We start from the raw sequence: 14090 nt of genomic DNA on the forward strand, positions 1-14090 counted from the left end.
GTTGCTTAATGTTTTTATTAATTGCAGTAAAAGCGTTGAGATGATTCACTTGTTACATAATAATAACTCTACATTGTCCACAGGTATGAATGTGAGGGTGAATGGTTGTTTGTCTATATTTGCTAGCGACCAGTCCAGGATATCCCCCGCAGTGGGTGCTATTGTGGGCCCCTCCCTCATTAAAATCACTCACAGGCGTCTCTGTCTTGTTTGTGACATTAAAAAAAAATGACAAACACAAGCAACAGAACAAAGTTCATTTTTCGTTCAACATATTTGTTTTGCTTTTCATGTTTTTCCACTCACTTTTCGCTAACGCATCATGGTCACTTATGTGAATGTGGTGATTACGTCACCCCGCCACAAATAGATTGCAGTCCTGTGGGAAGTTAATAATTCATTAAAGACATTGAGTGAAAACGTGCCAAAAGTCATAAGTACGACAAAACTTGTACAGTGTTCCCTCCTTTATCGCAGGCTAAACAAAATAGCCAGCAATAAGTGAAATCAGGGAAGTGGCCAAGTTTGTTTTTTTTACAGTTATTATATATGTTTTAAGGCTGTAAACCCCCACACAATACACTTTATACACTTTTCTCAGACAGGCATTAACATTTTCTCACATTTTAGACACTATAAAAGTTAAAATGTTGTTTGAATTTTAATAATTCAATGTACTAGGTTGGACACAACAAATTATTGACTCACGAGTGACTGTGCTTCGTCCTGGCGCCGTTCGGCTGTAGCGTTTTTGTATCTTTGTTAAAAGATATTGGTCCTGCCGTCGTCCTCCTCCTACTCCTTGAACAGAAGATTCCTTTAGCCGGTTAGCTTCTTCTTCTATTATTTATTAGCTGTAAGCAAGCAGCTCAAGCAGTTTGGTAGAGACCGCACTAAGGAGTTTAATTGAGATTGGTCCACAGCCAATCGGGACGCAGAACACAATGGGCGGGTTTCCCTTAGCCAATAAGGATTGCTGTGACTCAATATTTAGCCGGCTGTTGTTTACGGTAGGTTGCTAATATGCTCGTACAGGCAGGTGGAGCCGCACACGTGTCCAACATGAGTGTACAACACCCTGTACTGGTAGCAGTAGTAAATACAGTAACAGACACACAAGAGAGCACCGACTGATCGCTCTAATACGCCACGAGGACGCAGAGCTCAAAGTGCGTTCAAACGCTGTTAAAAAAATATGCAAAACTGCACTTTACAAAATACGCGAAACAGCGAAAGGCGTGCATACAGGGAACAGTGTACTACAAAACAGAACACGTCATCAAAGACTGGACACACACCGAGAAAGTACTGACCTGATCTTTGACCTTAAAATGGGTGAGAAGTGTTTAATAAAAGCAGACAAAAATGCAAACAAAACAAAACAGCATTTCCTTGACAAGTCATATAACATGCTTCAATTAGCATGCAGCTTACTGCAACCACTTTGCAACAAAAAATGTTCAGTCGCCACATTCATTTCCAAACCTCCTTCAAAGTAACAGTCGTCATGACAACAAAATCAATATTAACAGCCATCACCACACCTTTAAGTCACCTAAAAAACATCATAATCAATATGTAATAGTTCTCTTCCGGTGTCTTGTCTAAAAATAACATGACAGCAAGTCAACTTGGAATATTTACGATGTTAAATATAAGTGTAAAAAAAAACAAAAAACAATTCAACACATTTTTAAGCGACACCATCATTCATAAATTCTTGTGCTTTGTTCATTTGAATATTCCGTTCAATCACATTGAGTTGTGATATTTAGCCAGGTCATGAAGGCAGATTAATAATCCATAGTTTGTTTTTTTTGTTTGTTTGTTTTTGCTGTGTTATCATCTGTGAAGGGTAGGGTAATTACTGATTGATTGTAACAAATAAATATACACAATAAGATTTTATTAGTAGTGCATGCATTGTGGAGGTCCGACAAACAACAGTCAAACTTCATTTCTTTTCGGGTCATCAAAAATAACAATGATTAAATAAATGGAGCAACAAAGTTAATTAGGTTGTAGTACTCGAACAAAAATAAACACATTATACTACAGTCTCCCATTCTGGAACAAACAAATTGCGAAACAACAACATAAGAACAATTTAAAATGCTGAATACAATAAAATAAGATATAAGTTAAGATTTGTGAGGCTGCAGATGGTATATATATATATATTTAAAGAACATCAATATTGAACACACAATCTGGTCATAATATAAAGCTCAGTTTTGACTGACAAAAAGCTATTTGTAATATTTCGGTTGCTTTTTAGCTACACAAGAAGGGCAAAATATCAGAAGTAGCAGTTGTACACGTCTGCAATTGGGTTTTATTCGTTGGCAGGGGAACCTAATATTGCGGTCTCTTGAGTGTGCGGCGGTGCATCTGACAACCAGTAGAGGGCAGTAGAGACACAATATACGCCTTAACGTATTAACGTTATTAAAAGCTGCTACATCATTAAGCCTCCTGTCAAATGTCAAAGGAATGCCATGTTAGTGTTACCCCGAAGACCAAATGACAATCAAGAGAGCTGATTTTGTCTCATTTAGTGATTCAACTGCAGGGTAACCCCCCCCTCCCACTCCCCCCTTAGAAAACCCACAACAACCGAAGCCAAAGATGCTGATTATTGATTCTGTTCTAGCAGCCGAAGTTTGGGATGTGCTTGATGCAAACGGTATCTTTCTCCTCTCTTACTGAGCCATCATGCAAAGTGACACCACACAAATTAACAGTACACAACCAAGCTTCATTTTAGTCCAAAAACAAGACAAACACTAAACTGGTCTGTGTTCCTGTTATTAAATAAAACTCCTCTCAGTCCTGGCAGAGAGAAGAACCAGGTCACAGTTTAGTATTTTGGAGCAAAAGGAGAGTGAATAGCAGCAGGCTGATGATGATCATGTGTCTTCGGGAGATGTCCACGTGCTCCACTTCAATGAAGCACTAACATGACACCTTAAGTCTTCAGGTGTCTTTTTAACAATGAGACTATTTTGGGAGTTGACGGACATTTTGGTCCACCAATCCAACTCCAAACTGTCCTGACAGGGTACTAAACAGTCCTTGACGTTGTCACTTCTTGCTGCCCTCCGTTGTCACAGCTTGTTCTTGCATCTTCTCATTTTTGCTCTCCTTCTTACCGTCTTTCTTCTCGTCATCGTCCTTGAAAAAGAGGAGAGGGAACATGCCAAGGATGCAGCCGATCCCCACGCCGATGGCTTTGCCCTGCACAGGACACCGATAACATGTTGATCAAACCGCATACATACATAACAAACCTGATAATAAATAATAATACCATCAAACATCATACCTCCCCTTCACACGCATCATACACCACATACTGTACATCAGACATCACCACGCCCTGTATCATCCATCATCATGCCATACTTCACTATGATAAATGATATATCATCACATCATGCCTCACTATAACGTACAGTATCATGCAGTATACCATACCTCACTGGCACATAGAGTATATACACATCATCATACATACTCTGTGCTGTGAAAAAGTGTTTGGACCCTTCCTAAGGTCTTCTTTTTTCAGAATCAACAACTGCAATCAAGCATTTGCGATAACTTGCAATGAGTCTCTTACAGCGCTGTGGAGGACCCTGTGGTCCACTCATCTTTGCAGAATTGTTGTCATTCAGCCACATTGGAGGGTTTTCCATCATGAACCGCCTTGTTAAAGGTCATGCCACAGCATCTCAATAGGATTCAAGTCAGGACTTTGACTAGGCCACTCCAAAGTATTCATTTTGTTTTTCTTCAGCCAATCAGAAGTAGACTTGCTGGTGTGTTTTGGATCATTGTCCTGCTGCAAAACCCAAGTTTGTTTCAGCTTGAGGTCACAAACAGATGGTCGGGCTTTTTCCTTCAGGATTTTTTGGAGGACAGCAGAATTCATGGTTCCATTTATCACAGCAAGTCTTCCAGGTCCTGAAGCAGTGAAACATCCCCAGACCATCACACTACCACCACCATATTTTACTGTTGGTATGATTTTTTTTTAAATGAGGCATTACTTGAACGCCAGATGTAATGGGACACACACCTTCCAAAAAGTTAAACTTTTGTCTCGTCAGACACAAGAGTACGTTCCCAAAGGTCTTGGGGATCATCAAGATGTTTTCTGGCAAAATTGAGACAAGCCTTAATGTTCTTTTTGTTCAGCAGTGGTTTTTGTCTTGGAAATCCAGCAATGCAGGCCGGTTTTGCCCAGTGTCTTTCTTATGGTGGAGTCACAAACACTGACGTTAACTGAGGCAAGTGAAGCCTGCAGTTCTTTGGATGTTCTTGTGGGGTCTTTTGTGACCTGGATGAGTTGTCGCTGCGCTTTCGGCGTAATTTTGGTTGGGCAGCCACTCCTGGGCAGGTTCACCACTGTTCCATGTTTTCACCATTTGTGGATGATGGCTCTCACTGTGGTTTCCTGGAGTCCCAAAGCTTTAGAAATGGCTTTTATAGCCTTTTCCAGAGTGAGCGAGCTCAATTTTTTTTTTCTTATTTTATTTGTTATTTTATTTGCTTGATGGTCTGAAACATTTAAGTGTGATAAACATGTCAAATAAAAGAAATCAGGAAGGGGGCAAACACTTTTTCACACCACTGTATAGATACATCATCATATCATACTTTAACATAACATACTACTGTATATCATACATACATTATCTCATTATACCATACTGTATCATACATTATACCATATCACACCATATCATACTGTATCATCCAACATCATACCACACCTCACCATGTACTGTACCATACCTCAGCACAGCATATACTATATTGTACTACAGTATACATGATAGCTTTCCTCACCATACCATACAACAACATACCATACCTTACATAATAGCTGGTGAAAATGAGCGCTACAGTGACAAGCCTATAATCTGTCAACTCTGGACTTTGGACGTTCTCGATGAAATATATGCATTGTGTTTTGGTTTTTGAATGAAATAAATCAACAATTCCAGCACATAAATGTGGACAGGCACAAGTTAGCTTCCTTTGCCTGATAACGAGAAGTCAAAATGCTGAATAATATCAATGTCCTGCCACACCTTTCTGAAAAGAAACCACATTGATTGGCGTGAACTTTAACAGTCAGCCTTTTTAGTGTCTGATGAATCAAGCTAATGAAAGCTAATTACGTCTCACACCTCACAGGCCGCCCAGCATTGGAAACCGTTTAGGTGTCATTTTTGTGCGGACAATGAATGATTAACAAAACAAACAAACAAAACATTAGCGTTGTTTACGAAACAATGCACCACAAATTAAAGCCACCAATGGCTCTTTATAGCTGATTACATAGCGAGTTAAAGCACTGCTAAGGAATAATTGTTCTAATTCATTTATTTAGTCGTGCTTTGGCGTTCTTGCTGTGGTTGTGAAGTGTAATTTACTTTTTCATCACCATGTTGGGAGGCAGATTGAAATGACCACTCAATGAAGATATAATTTAAAATATATAATTAACACAAAAAAGCTATATAAGTCAACCAAATATTTAAAGAATAAAATATTTTGTTTGTTTTGAAGTAATCGAAGATCATTGTTGGAAATTTTCACATGCACCGCACACAACGCTGAACCGTAACCGTACCACAGATGGACCAGGCAAGTCCACCATTACTTTAGACCACCAAAGTCGGTGATTTCACGTCACTATGACAACAGCAAAGACACAGTTCTCTTTGAAACAAGCCAGTCTACAATCAATATGATTTTCACGCTGCTATTTTAATGGTGCCATTGTTACATATTGAGTCTTTAATGATTTTGCTACTCATAACTCATATCGCGTGTATTGTAACACAACAACCAACCGTGTGAGAGCTGACTCTGGTCTGCCACATGTCTGCCTGCTTTGGACTCAGGTCAGGAATCTGCATGCCCAGTCGAGATGCTAAAGCCTCCACGTAACCTGCCAGCCTGGAGACACACAAGGACAAAATAAGTCAATACAATTCACATGTCGGAAAATCTCACCAGATCGCACGTCGAATTTTGCGGCTTCACTCGATCACGGTTTTTCAAACATATTAATTAACTAATTCAATCCCAGCCATTGTTCAAAAGACAACCACTCAATACCGTCCATTTTGGACAATTTTGGCTAATCAATCAATCAATCAATCAATCTATCTGATTTTCCAAGGCACACAGAATATTGTGTTCTATGGCTACATAAACATGGAACCAAAAGAAAGATTAGACTACCGAAAAAAAGTGTGTTTCTATCTTTTTCCGCTCTTTAGTAATCAGCAGTAGAACACAAGTAAGTTTCAGGAAAATATCAGTTCCCGACTAGAAAAGGGGAAAAAAACAGCTTTTTGTGAAAAGATGCATTTCAAGCATAACTTTCACTTTGACAGAAACTTTTGCTTTTGTGACAGCTGAAATATCTAAACAATTATACCAACATAAACAACACAAAAAAGGGGTTGTTTTACATCAAAATAACAATTTATTTCCAAACATAACAACATGAATTATTTACAATTTTCACATGGAACTGAACTATGTGTGTGCACGCGTTAAAATTTCCCTACGGTGCGTAACCTTCTGCACGCTACACTCCTCCACGCTCTCTCACTTCCTCCTTCCTGTCATGTGTGATTTGTCCATTAACATGATCCCTGCCAAGCTCCTATCAAATTCATTTCTGCCACATGGTGGCCCTTTTTTACGGCTTAAGCGCTCTGAAGCGTTACTGCATTAGTGTGGAGAGGTGCATCATCACCTCTTTTTGCCTCTCGCGGAAAAAAACCCCGTAGAAGACATATAAATATGTTGTTGGGATCAAGCGTTCGGGATTATAAAAACCTATAAATATGTCTTTGGTATTGAATGAGTTAATAAATCATGCTGTTTCATGGTTGTATACAACCAATATGCATATGCATACTGTTTGCCTAAATTAAGCATTTTCAAGCATAAAAATGGCGAAATGAATTACACTCAACAAAAATATAAACGCAACACTTTTGTTTTTGCTCCAATTTTTTATGAGATTAATTCAAAGATCTAAACTTTTTTCCACATACATAATATCACCATTTCTGTCAAGTATAGTTCACAAATCTGTCTACATCTGTGATAGTGAGCACTTCTCCTTTGCTGAGATAATCCATCCCACCTCACAGGTGTGCCATATCAAGATGCTTCCAAAAGAAGCCCGTTTTCACCACTGAAAGAAAAAATATCCCCATGGTAAGTCATAATTTTGAGATATAAAGTCGAAATTACGAGATTAAAAAGTCATAATTATGAGATAAAAAGTCTAACTTATGAGATAAAAAGTCAAAATTACGAGACAAAAGTCATAATAATGAGATAAAAAGTTGAAAATATGAGATACAAACTGCGCATGTGCCGCCTTCTTCACATGACACTCAGCACATGTGCAGTTTATCTCATCATTTTGACTTTAGAATCTCACAATGATGACTTTTCTATCTCATAATTATGACTTTTAATCTCGTATATTCTCGACTTTTTGTCTTATAATTAGGACTTTATCTCATAATTTGGACTTTTTATCTCATAATTATGACTTATCATTAGGATTTTTCCTTTTTCCAGTGGCGGAAACAAGCTGCCATAACTTTCACTACGTTAAAGTCAAAATGGACAAACAATACACAACAACAGGAAGACTTGGAAAACTCCTTACTCACATGACTCCACCTCATTAAGAATATGTGACTAAACTTTGTTCATTGTGAAAAGTGTAAATTGACCATCATTAAGTGATGTTACCCAATTAGGTGATAGAAGAACGACCATCACTGGGGCTCATTGCTTCTTAATGAACAACTGGAATCTCCAAAGCAGGTTATGAACCTTCCTGTGTGTGACAACTTGATTGATACACTCAATTACTACACCGGGCTTTAGGGAAGGATTTAAAAAAATAATTCAATCACCTTGTAGCCACAAAGAAACTGGAGGGCGTGTGGGGCCAGGTGCAAACTTTTTGACAATTTGCCAGTATTTCCATTTTATAAGAACAATATAACTGCTGTACAGTAATCCCTCGTTTATCGTGGTTAACTGGTTCCAGACTCGACTGTAATTAGTGAATTTCTGCGAAGTAGGATTCCATCTTTATAAATGGATTATTGTTATACTTAGAGCAAAGAAAACCTGTTTACGACCTTCTAAAAACATTATTAGAGCCTTCAAGACATACAATAACAACCCTATAGTCCTCTTTACACTCGTATTACCCAATGTAGTAAACATAATAACAGAAAATGAGACTAATAGACTAATAAGACTAATAATATAGACTCACCTGCATTGCGAGTGTTCCTTTTTCTCCATTAGGAGATTTCCTTGCTGTTGTTTTACTTCCGGTTTCTGTATAGTACTTCCTGCGGTGGCTATTGTCTCATTATTGTAACATAATGTAACATTAATGACACCTAGTGACCAGTGTAGAAAACTACAAATCAAAACGTGTCTTTCAATGCGTTTTCTGAATGCCTTACATTTGTATTTTCGTTTATTTAGGCCATTTGTATGCTTGAAAATGCTTAATTTAGGCCAAAAATACAAAAATACAAAAAACAAGCGTAATCCTGCACGTTTTGAGTAATAATCAGCCGTATTCAGCCACAAAACAGCAATGATTTATTAATTAATATATTTTACAAAAAACAGGATTGACTGAAGCCGCAAAATTCGAGAAGCTATGTGGGGAGGGGGCGACTGTATTTGCTCATCCAGTGTGAGAAAAGCACTGGTGACATTTTACGCTAAAACTAGATCACGTATTTAATGGCTTCTCAGATCCTCGGTGCCACACAACTGTAGAGTCAGCATAGGTGACACAAGATGACAATATGGAATTGCTATAATTATGTAGGACTGACTTGTTATTATTAAAAGAAATGGATGCTAGTTCCTGCACTAATATTCTCATTTGTTTACCTTTGGTATCATGAAATAAGATACAAATGTGATGATAATGCATCTCCACTATGTGCTACAAATCAGCTTGTGGATCATCATAATAGGCTCCCTTGTGTGTGTGAGCAGGAAAATATTTCTTCACACTGCTATCCCCGTGAGCTAAAAAACGGTGTTCTGTTGTCCCATTTTTTTGATAAGTTGGCTGTGTCCTATTATTTTTACAGTGGTCAGGCTGTGCTGGAAAGCAGCAGATGAATTGGCCCATTAAAGACAACAGCAGCTGAGACTGAGCTGGCCAGGACACACACACACACACACACACACACACACACACATGTAAAGCATCACCACATCTAAATGAGTATGCACATGCTATTGCAACAGCAAGAAGAGGAGCACAAGAGTTGTCTTCAGGCTTCAAGAGCAATCCTTCCACTGTAATTCTTGTAAAGTTGAATGGAAAGGCTCAAGAGGAGCATGCTAGTTCCATCTATTCTCCCTCTTTGATTAAAAAGCAACGGAAATGATGCCTTTGGGGATTGGAACTGACTTGCTATCTAACATGCATTAGCTTGGACAACTGTGATTAGTCAAGTAAGTCAATGTGTCCGACAGGAGTTGAGTGAAATCCATGCATCTACTTTCTATCCAGTTTACCAACCTCTGACGTCGGATACGCCTGAGGTCTTACAATGTGGAGACTGAAGAAGGACATTAGCATACAGTATAGCATCAGAGCTCAGTGCACCTCACAACATATCAATCCAGCTACTATTAAAGGATTGATTATGACTTGACTGGGTGTGTTAATCCAATATACTGGAAATTCCACAAAGTAAGCAGACTCGCATTCAAAGACTCCAGCATAAAAATGAACACTGTCACTTGTTATCAAAGTTATGTTTTACATTGGCTAACTTCTTTGAATGTTGAACGATGAGATGTCTGAGGCGCATCTGCCTTAATTTGTCATCAAAGTCAAGACTCACTGTTTTAATATTTTTATGTTTTATAATTAGCAAAGTTTAACTTCTTTGGACACTTATGTGGCACATAAGGCCATCGAGCAGAGGTTTTCAGAGGGTAGCACAAAGAGCCTCCCCCTCGGAGAATACAGTCGGGCTGGGGCCTTCCCTACTCCCCCTTGAAAACAGAAAAAAAAAAGTTTCTTGCTTCATGCTCTCACAGGTAGGTACTTTTATAGCGATAGCAATTGAAGTTATCTTAGAAAGTTCAAAAAAGAAAAAAACAAACACTGCCACAAATGCAGTGGCAAAACCAATTAATTGAGCTTTTAATTTGGTGGTGACAATTTCAACTAATTAATGTTTACTGCAAGAATGTGGGATATATATGGTGTGCCAAGTGCAACACAGCAAAGTGTTGCACTAAAAGTAAAAGACCAGCCAGTAATGTATGCAAATATATGGGTGCAAGGAAAGGTTTTGCTATTTGTCACTTGCCCTTCACTTGACAAGACAGGGCTGCATAATTAATCAATGTGCACAATATACATATATGATTTCAATTATGTGCAGGAGATGCAATTGAACACCGGTAATTTGACTTTATGGACCTAAGCAAGAGCAGTGTGCTGAAAAGACAATGTAGTTAACTGAAATGCACCATTTTCTGCTCTCTGACATAAAACATGGCGTGTGACACCATTGTTTCACTACAAGCAGCCCACTGCGGGTGTCCTCTCATGTCTGACCTAGTCTCACCTTGACAAATCACTCCTGAGGGTTTCCAAAGTAGGATAAAGATGCAAGCACACAAACTCATGTGAGGAGACGTGTGTGTTTGTGTGTGTATCTGCAAAGGCTCCAGCAATGTGTGTCATGCATCAGAGCATCATAACACATATCCTCATTGACGACTGTGTACTGCTTGCTGCTTCCTACAGTGCATGATACACAGTAACAAGGTGTAACGGTGCAGATAATGACCCCATCACAGCAGGCTGGTGAACGTTGAATCGGCTGGTCTGTCTGATAGGCAGTTTGGAACACTTGCACTAATGATGCAAAAACAATCAACAAATAATGTTGCAACAATTATTTCAAAGGCCTCATAACTTTCCTCAGGATTCCTCATTATGCAAAGAGAGAAAAGCATGGGCACAGCTTATTTTTTTCCCTATTCTGCTTCTTATTTAATGCAAAAGCAGTCCCTAAAATCCTACCGAAAATCTTTTTTTTTTTTTTTACTTATTTCAAGCATTTTGGCAAGTCAAATATTCTTGTTCTGTCGGCTGATTATTTTGCTTATTGTAAGTATATGCCAATATTGTTATTTAATTTATTTAGTAAATTTGCTCAAAATTCAGTTGTACAGCGTCTGTGACGTTTGAGACAGCGACCTCTAGTGTCTGCCTTTAATTTTAACCCTCAACCAGTTGAACGCTAATTGGTTGCTCTGTGCACAACCATGATGGGAGCAAAATATGATGCAATGTATGGAAAACATTATTCATGACAATAACAATGATCTTAATCATAGCAAACTATGTAACTAAACTCAACTAAAGGCCGTTAGCATTGAGAAGTTGGGGGGATCATACATAGTGATACAATATTACCATGCTAAGTGAAAGATTGACATCATCACTTCTGAAACTTTCAAAAGACGTATTGCCAAATGAAAAAAATAACTATCAAATGAAAAACATAACTATAAGCGTTGTTCTCCAAAGTTAGTAATAGGATGCATTGTGCCTCATGTCAGACCTTCAGGCGTCACAATGAGTCACAAATCTCAAGTCAAGTCAGTGTGTGTGCAGTATAAGGGTGTCTGGAGGCGTGTGTCTGTGTGTTGATGTGTGTGCTGGTGAGAAACTCTTACCCGAGTCCTGCCAGATCAGAAACCAAGTTGCCGAGAGCAGCAGCTGAGGGAGGAAGACGAAGAGAAGACGAGAGTGAGATTCAAGTTTGAAGTTAGAAGACTGAGATTTGCATGGAGCATTGGCCGACAGGCACAATGATAAGACGCTCACCCACACATGCACACAAACACTGGGCTTGTAAGAACACACAATACAGCGTAATATCCCAACAGTGACAGTTCATCCACCTGACTAGAAAGTAATGACCCTCCCTCGTTTATCGCATTTAATTGGTTCCAGACCCCAATGTGAATTTCCGTGAAGTAGGATTCCTTCTTTATAAAAATATTTTCTTAGTTATGGCACAGAAACCCTGTTAATAACCTTCTAAATACGGGTTTTAACATCATTAGATATGAAACAACACCCATACAGTCACCTTCACATCCGTCTTACCCAACACAGTAGATCAAATCAGAGGAACAAAAGGCATTTTAGACATAAATACAAGCCATGCTCATGTGTGTCGCAGTAAATGTGTTCTGTATGGAGGACAGGAAGTGACACTGGGAGTTCAGAGTTGAGTTTTGTCGTGTTGTGGGTTACGGTCGCAACAGTGGCCCGTGTAATTATTATGATTAATATTATTATGTTATTATTGTTGTGCCTGTTGTGAGATAATTGAAACATGCTATAAAAGCCTGATATTGCGGCGACGGTCTCATCTGGCCTGGCGCTTCTCTCATCGAACAATACTGACACCTAGTGGCCAATGTAGAATATACATTCACAATTCAAATGCATCTTCTTAATAGCTTATATTTGTATTTTACCTCATTTCGCCATTTTTATGCTTGAAAATGTTTAATTTAGGCAACAAATTACAATGTGCATAAATATGCATATTTTTTGACTAATAATAGGGCGCATTCAACCACAAAACATCATGATTTATTCATTCATATGGATGAAAATCTGTGATATAGTGAAGTTTGCAAAACTCCAACCGCGATGTGGGAAGTTTGGGGGAGTTGGGGTCGGAGAGGGGGGGCACGAGGGACGACTACTGTATATTTTTACTTTGCTTAGCAACATGAGGGGGCAAATTATTAGAAACACCTCTCAGTATGATGCAGTGCAGTTGTGCACCAATAATGAACATGTTGTTAAGTTACCCATTTGACAAATGCTAGCATGTTGGCCACACGGGAAGACCTGGGTTCGAATCTCCGTTGGGCATCTCTGTGTGGAGTTTGCATGTTCTCCCCATGCGTGCGGGGTTTTCTCCGAGTAGCTACTCTAGTTTCCTCCCGCATTCCAAAAACATGCATGTTAGGTTAATTGTAGACTCTAAATTGTCCATAGGTATGAATGTGAGTGTGAATGGTTGTTTGTCTATATGTGCCCTGCCATTGGCTGGCACAATCGCAGGGCACAATGCGCCTCTCGCCCGAAGTCAGCTGGGATAGGATCCAGCAAACCCGTGACCCTAGTGGCATAGAAAATGGATGGATGGTATTGGAGCACAAGAGTTTTACAGACATGCTTTATAGTATGAAGTCCAACAACTCAGCAACATGGCAGCATATTTGTTATTTCTGTTTCTGGATGGTACACCTGCACATCTGGCCAAATGAGCCACAGAGGATTCCAGTTAAGTGAAGTCAGTGTGCTGAGATGAAATGGGCCGCTGCTGCCAGCTGGAAGGAATCATCACTATACTATAAGCTCCAGGTCAGCGTCCAGCTTGGCTCCGATTATACATGTGAGCTTCCGCTACTCTCACAGGAGACCATCTAATGTTTCCAAAATGACAGTAATGCCACGCTTCTCCTTCCATGCAGCCCACACCTACATCATGAAAACATTTACTTTTCAGCCCGCCTCCACATGTCGGTGAGAAGTGCAGTCGCACTCTTGGCAAAAATAGTCATTTTCTAGAAGCGCTGGCGGTGTGCAACATCATGAACGAAAAGGCAGGGAGGAGGTCATGTTTAAAAAAAATGATCTTCCACCTTTCATACACAAAAATGGTGATCAGAAGAACATTTGTGTGGCATGGCAGTAGGAAGTGTAAGGTGAGCCTACCCAGCAGACTGCAGGGGTGCAGCAGCTTGAGAAAAATAAAGAAAAACTACTGCTAAGTAAGCTTCACTTATGTTTAAAGGTGAAATGAATTAAAGTGAAGCTCAGGTGAAGCCCACTGCGCCACACTTTTGAAAACCCTGATTTAATGCATGCAATCGCTGTGAAACTCAATGTTTTTTTACATCACAATCACAATAGTTAGCTTGTATTTGTACTTTAT

The 14090-nt window shown here is 39.2% G+C and overlaps 1 protein-coding gene across 1 annotated transcript in view; it reads right to left on the reverse strand.

Moving 5' to 3' along the window:
* Positions 1-1861: 1861 nt before the first annotated feature.
* The window catches only part of LOC129184676 (transmembrane protein 65-like), a 41157-nt gene continuing 28928 nt past the window's right edge, over positions 1862-14090 (reverse strand). The window contains exons 6-8 of the mRNA XM_054780834.1: positions 11803-11845; positions 5865-5970; positions 1862-3237 (exon numbers count right to left, since the gene is read on the reverse strand). Coding sequence (XP_054636809.1) covers positions 3085-3237; positions 5865-5970; positions 11803-11845 — 302 coding nt within the window. The 3' untranslated portion in view covers positions 1862-3084. The remainder of the gene's footprint in view (positions 3238-5864; positions 5971-11802; positions 11846-14090) is intronic.

This window comes from Dunckerocampus dactyliophorus, chromosome 7 (genome assembly GCF_027744805.1).
Source record: "Dunckerocampus dactyliophorus isolate RoL2022-P2 chromosome 7, RoL_Ddac_1.1, whole genome shotgun sequence".
Lineage (NCBI taxonomy): Eukaryota > Metazoa > Chordata > Actinopteri > Syngnathiformes > Syngnathidae > Dunckerocampus > Dunckerocampus dactyliophorus.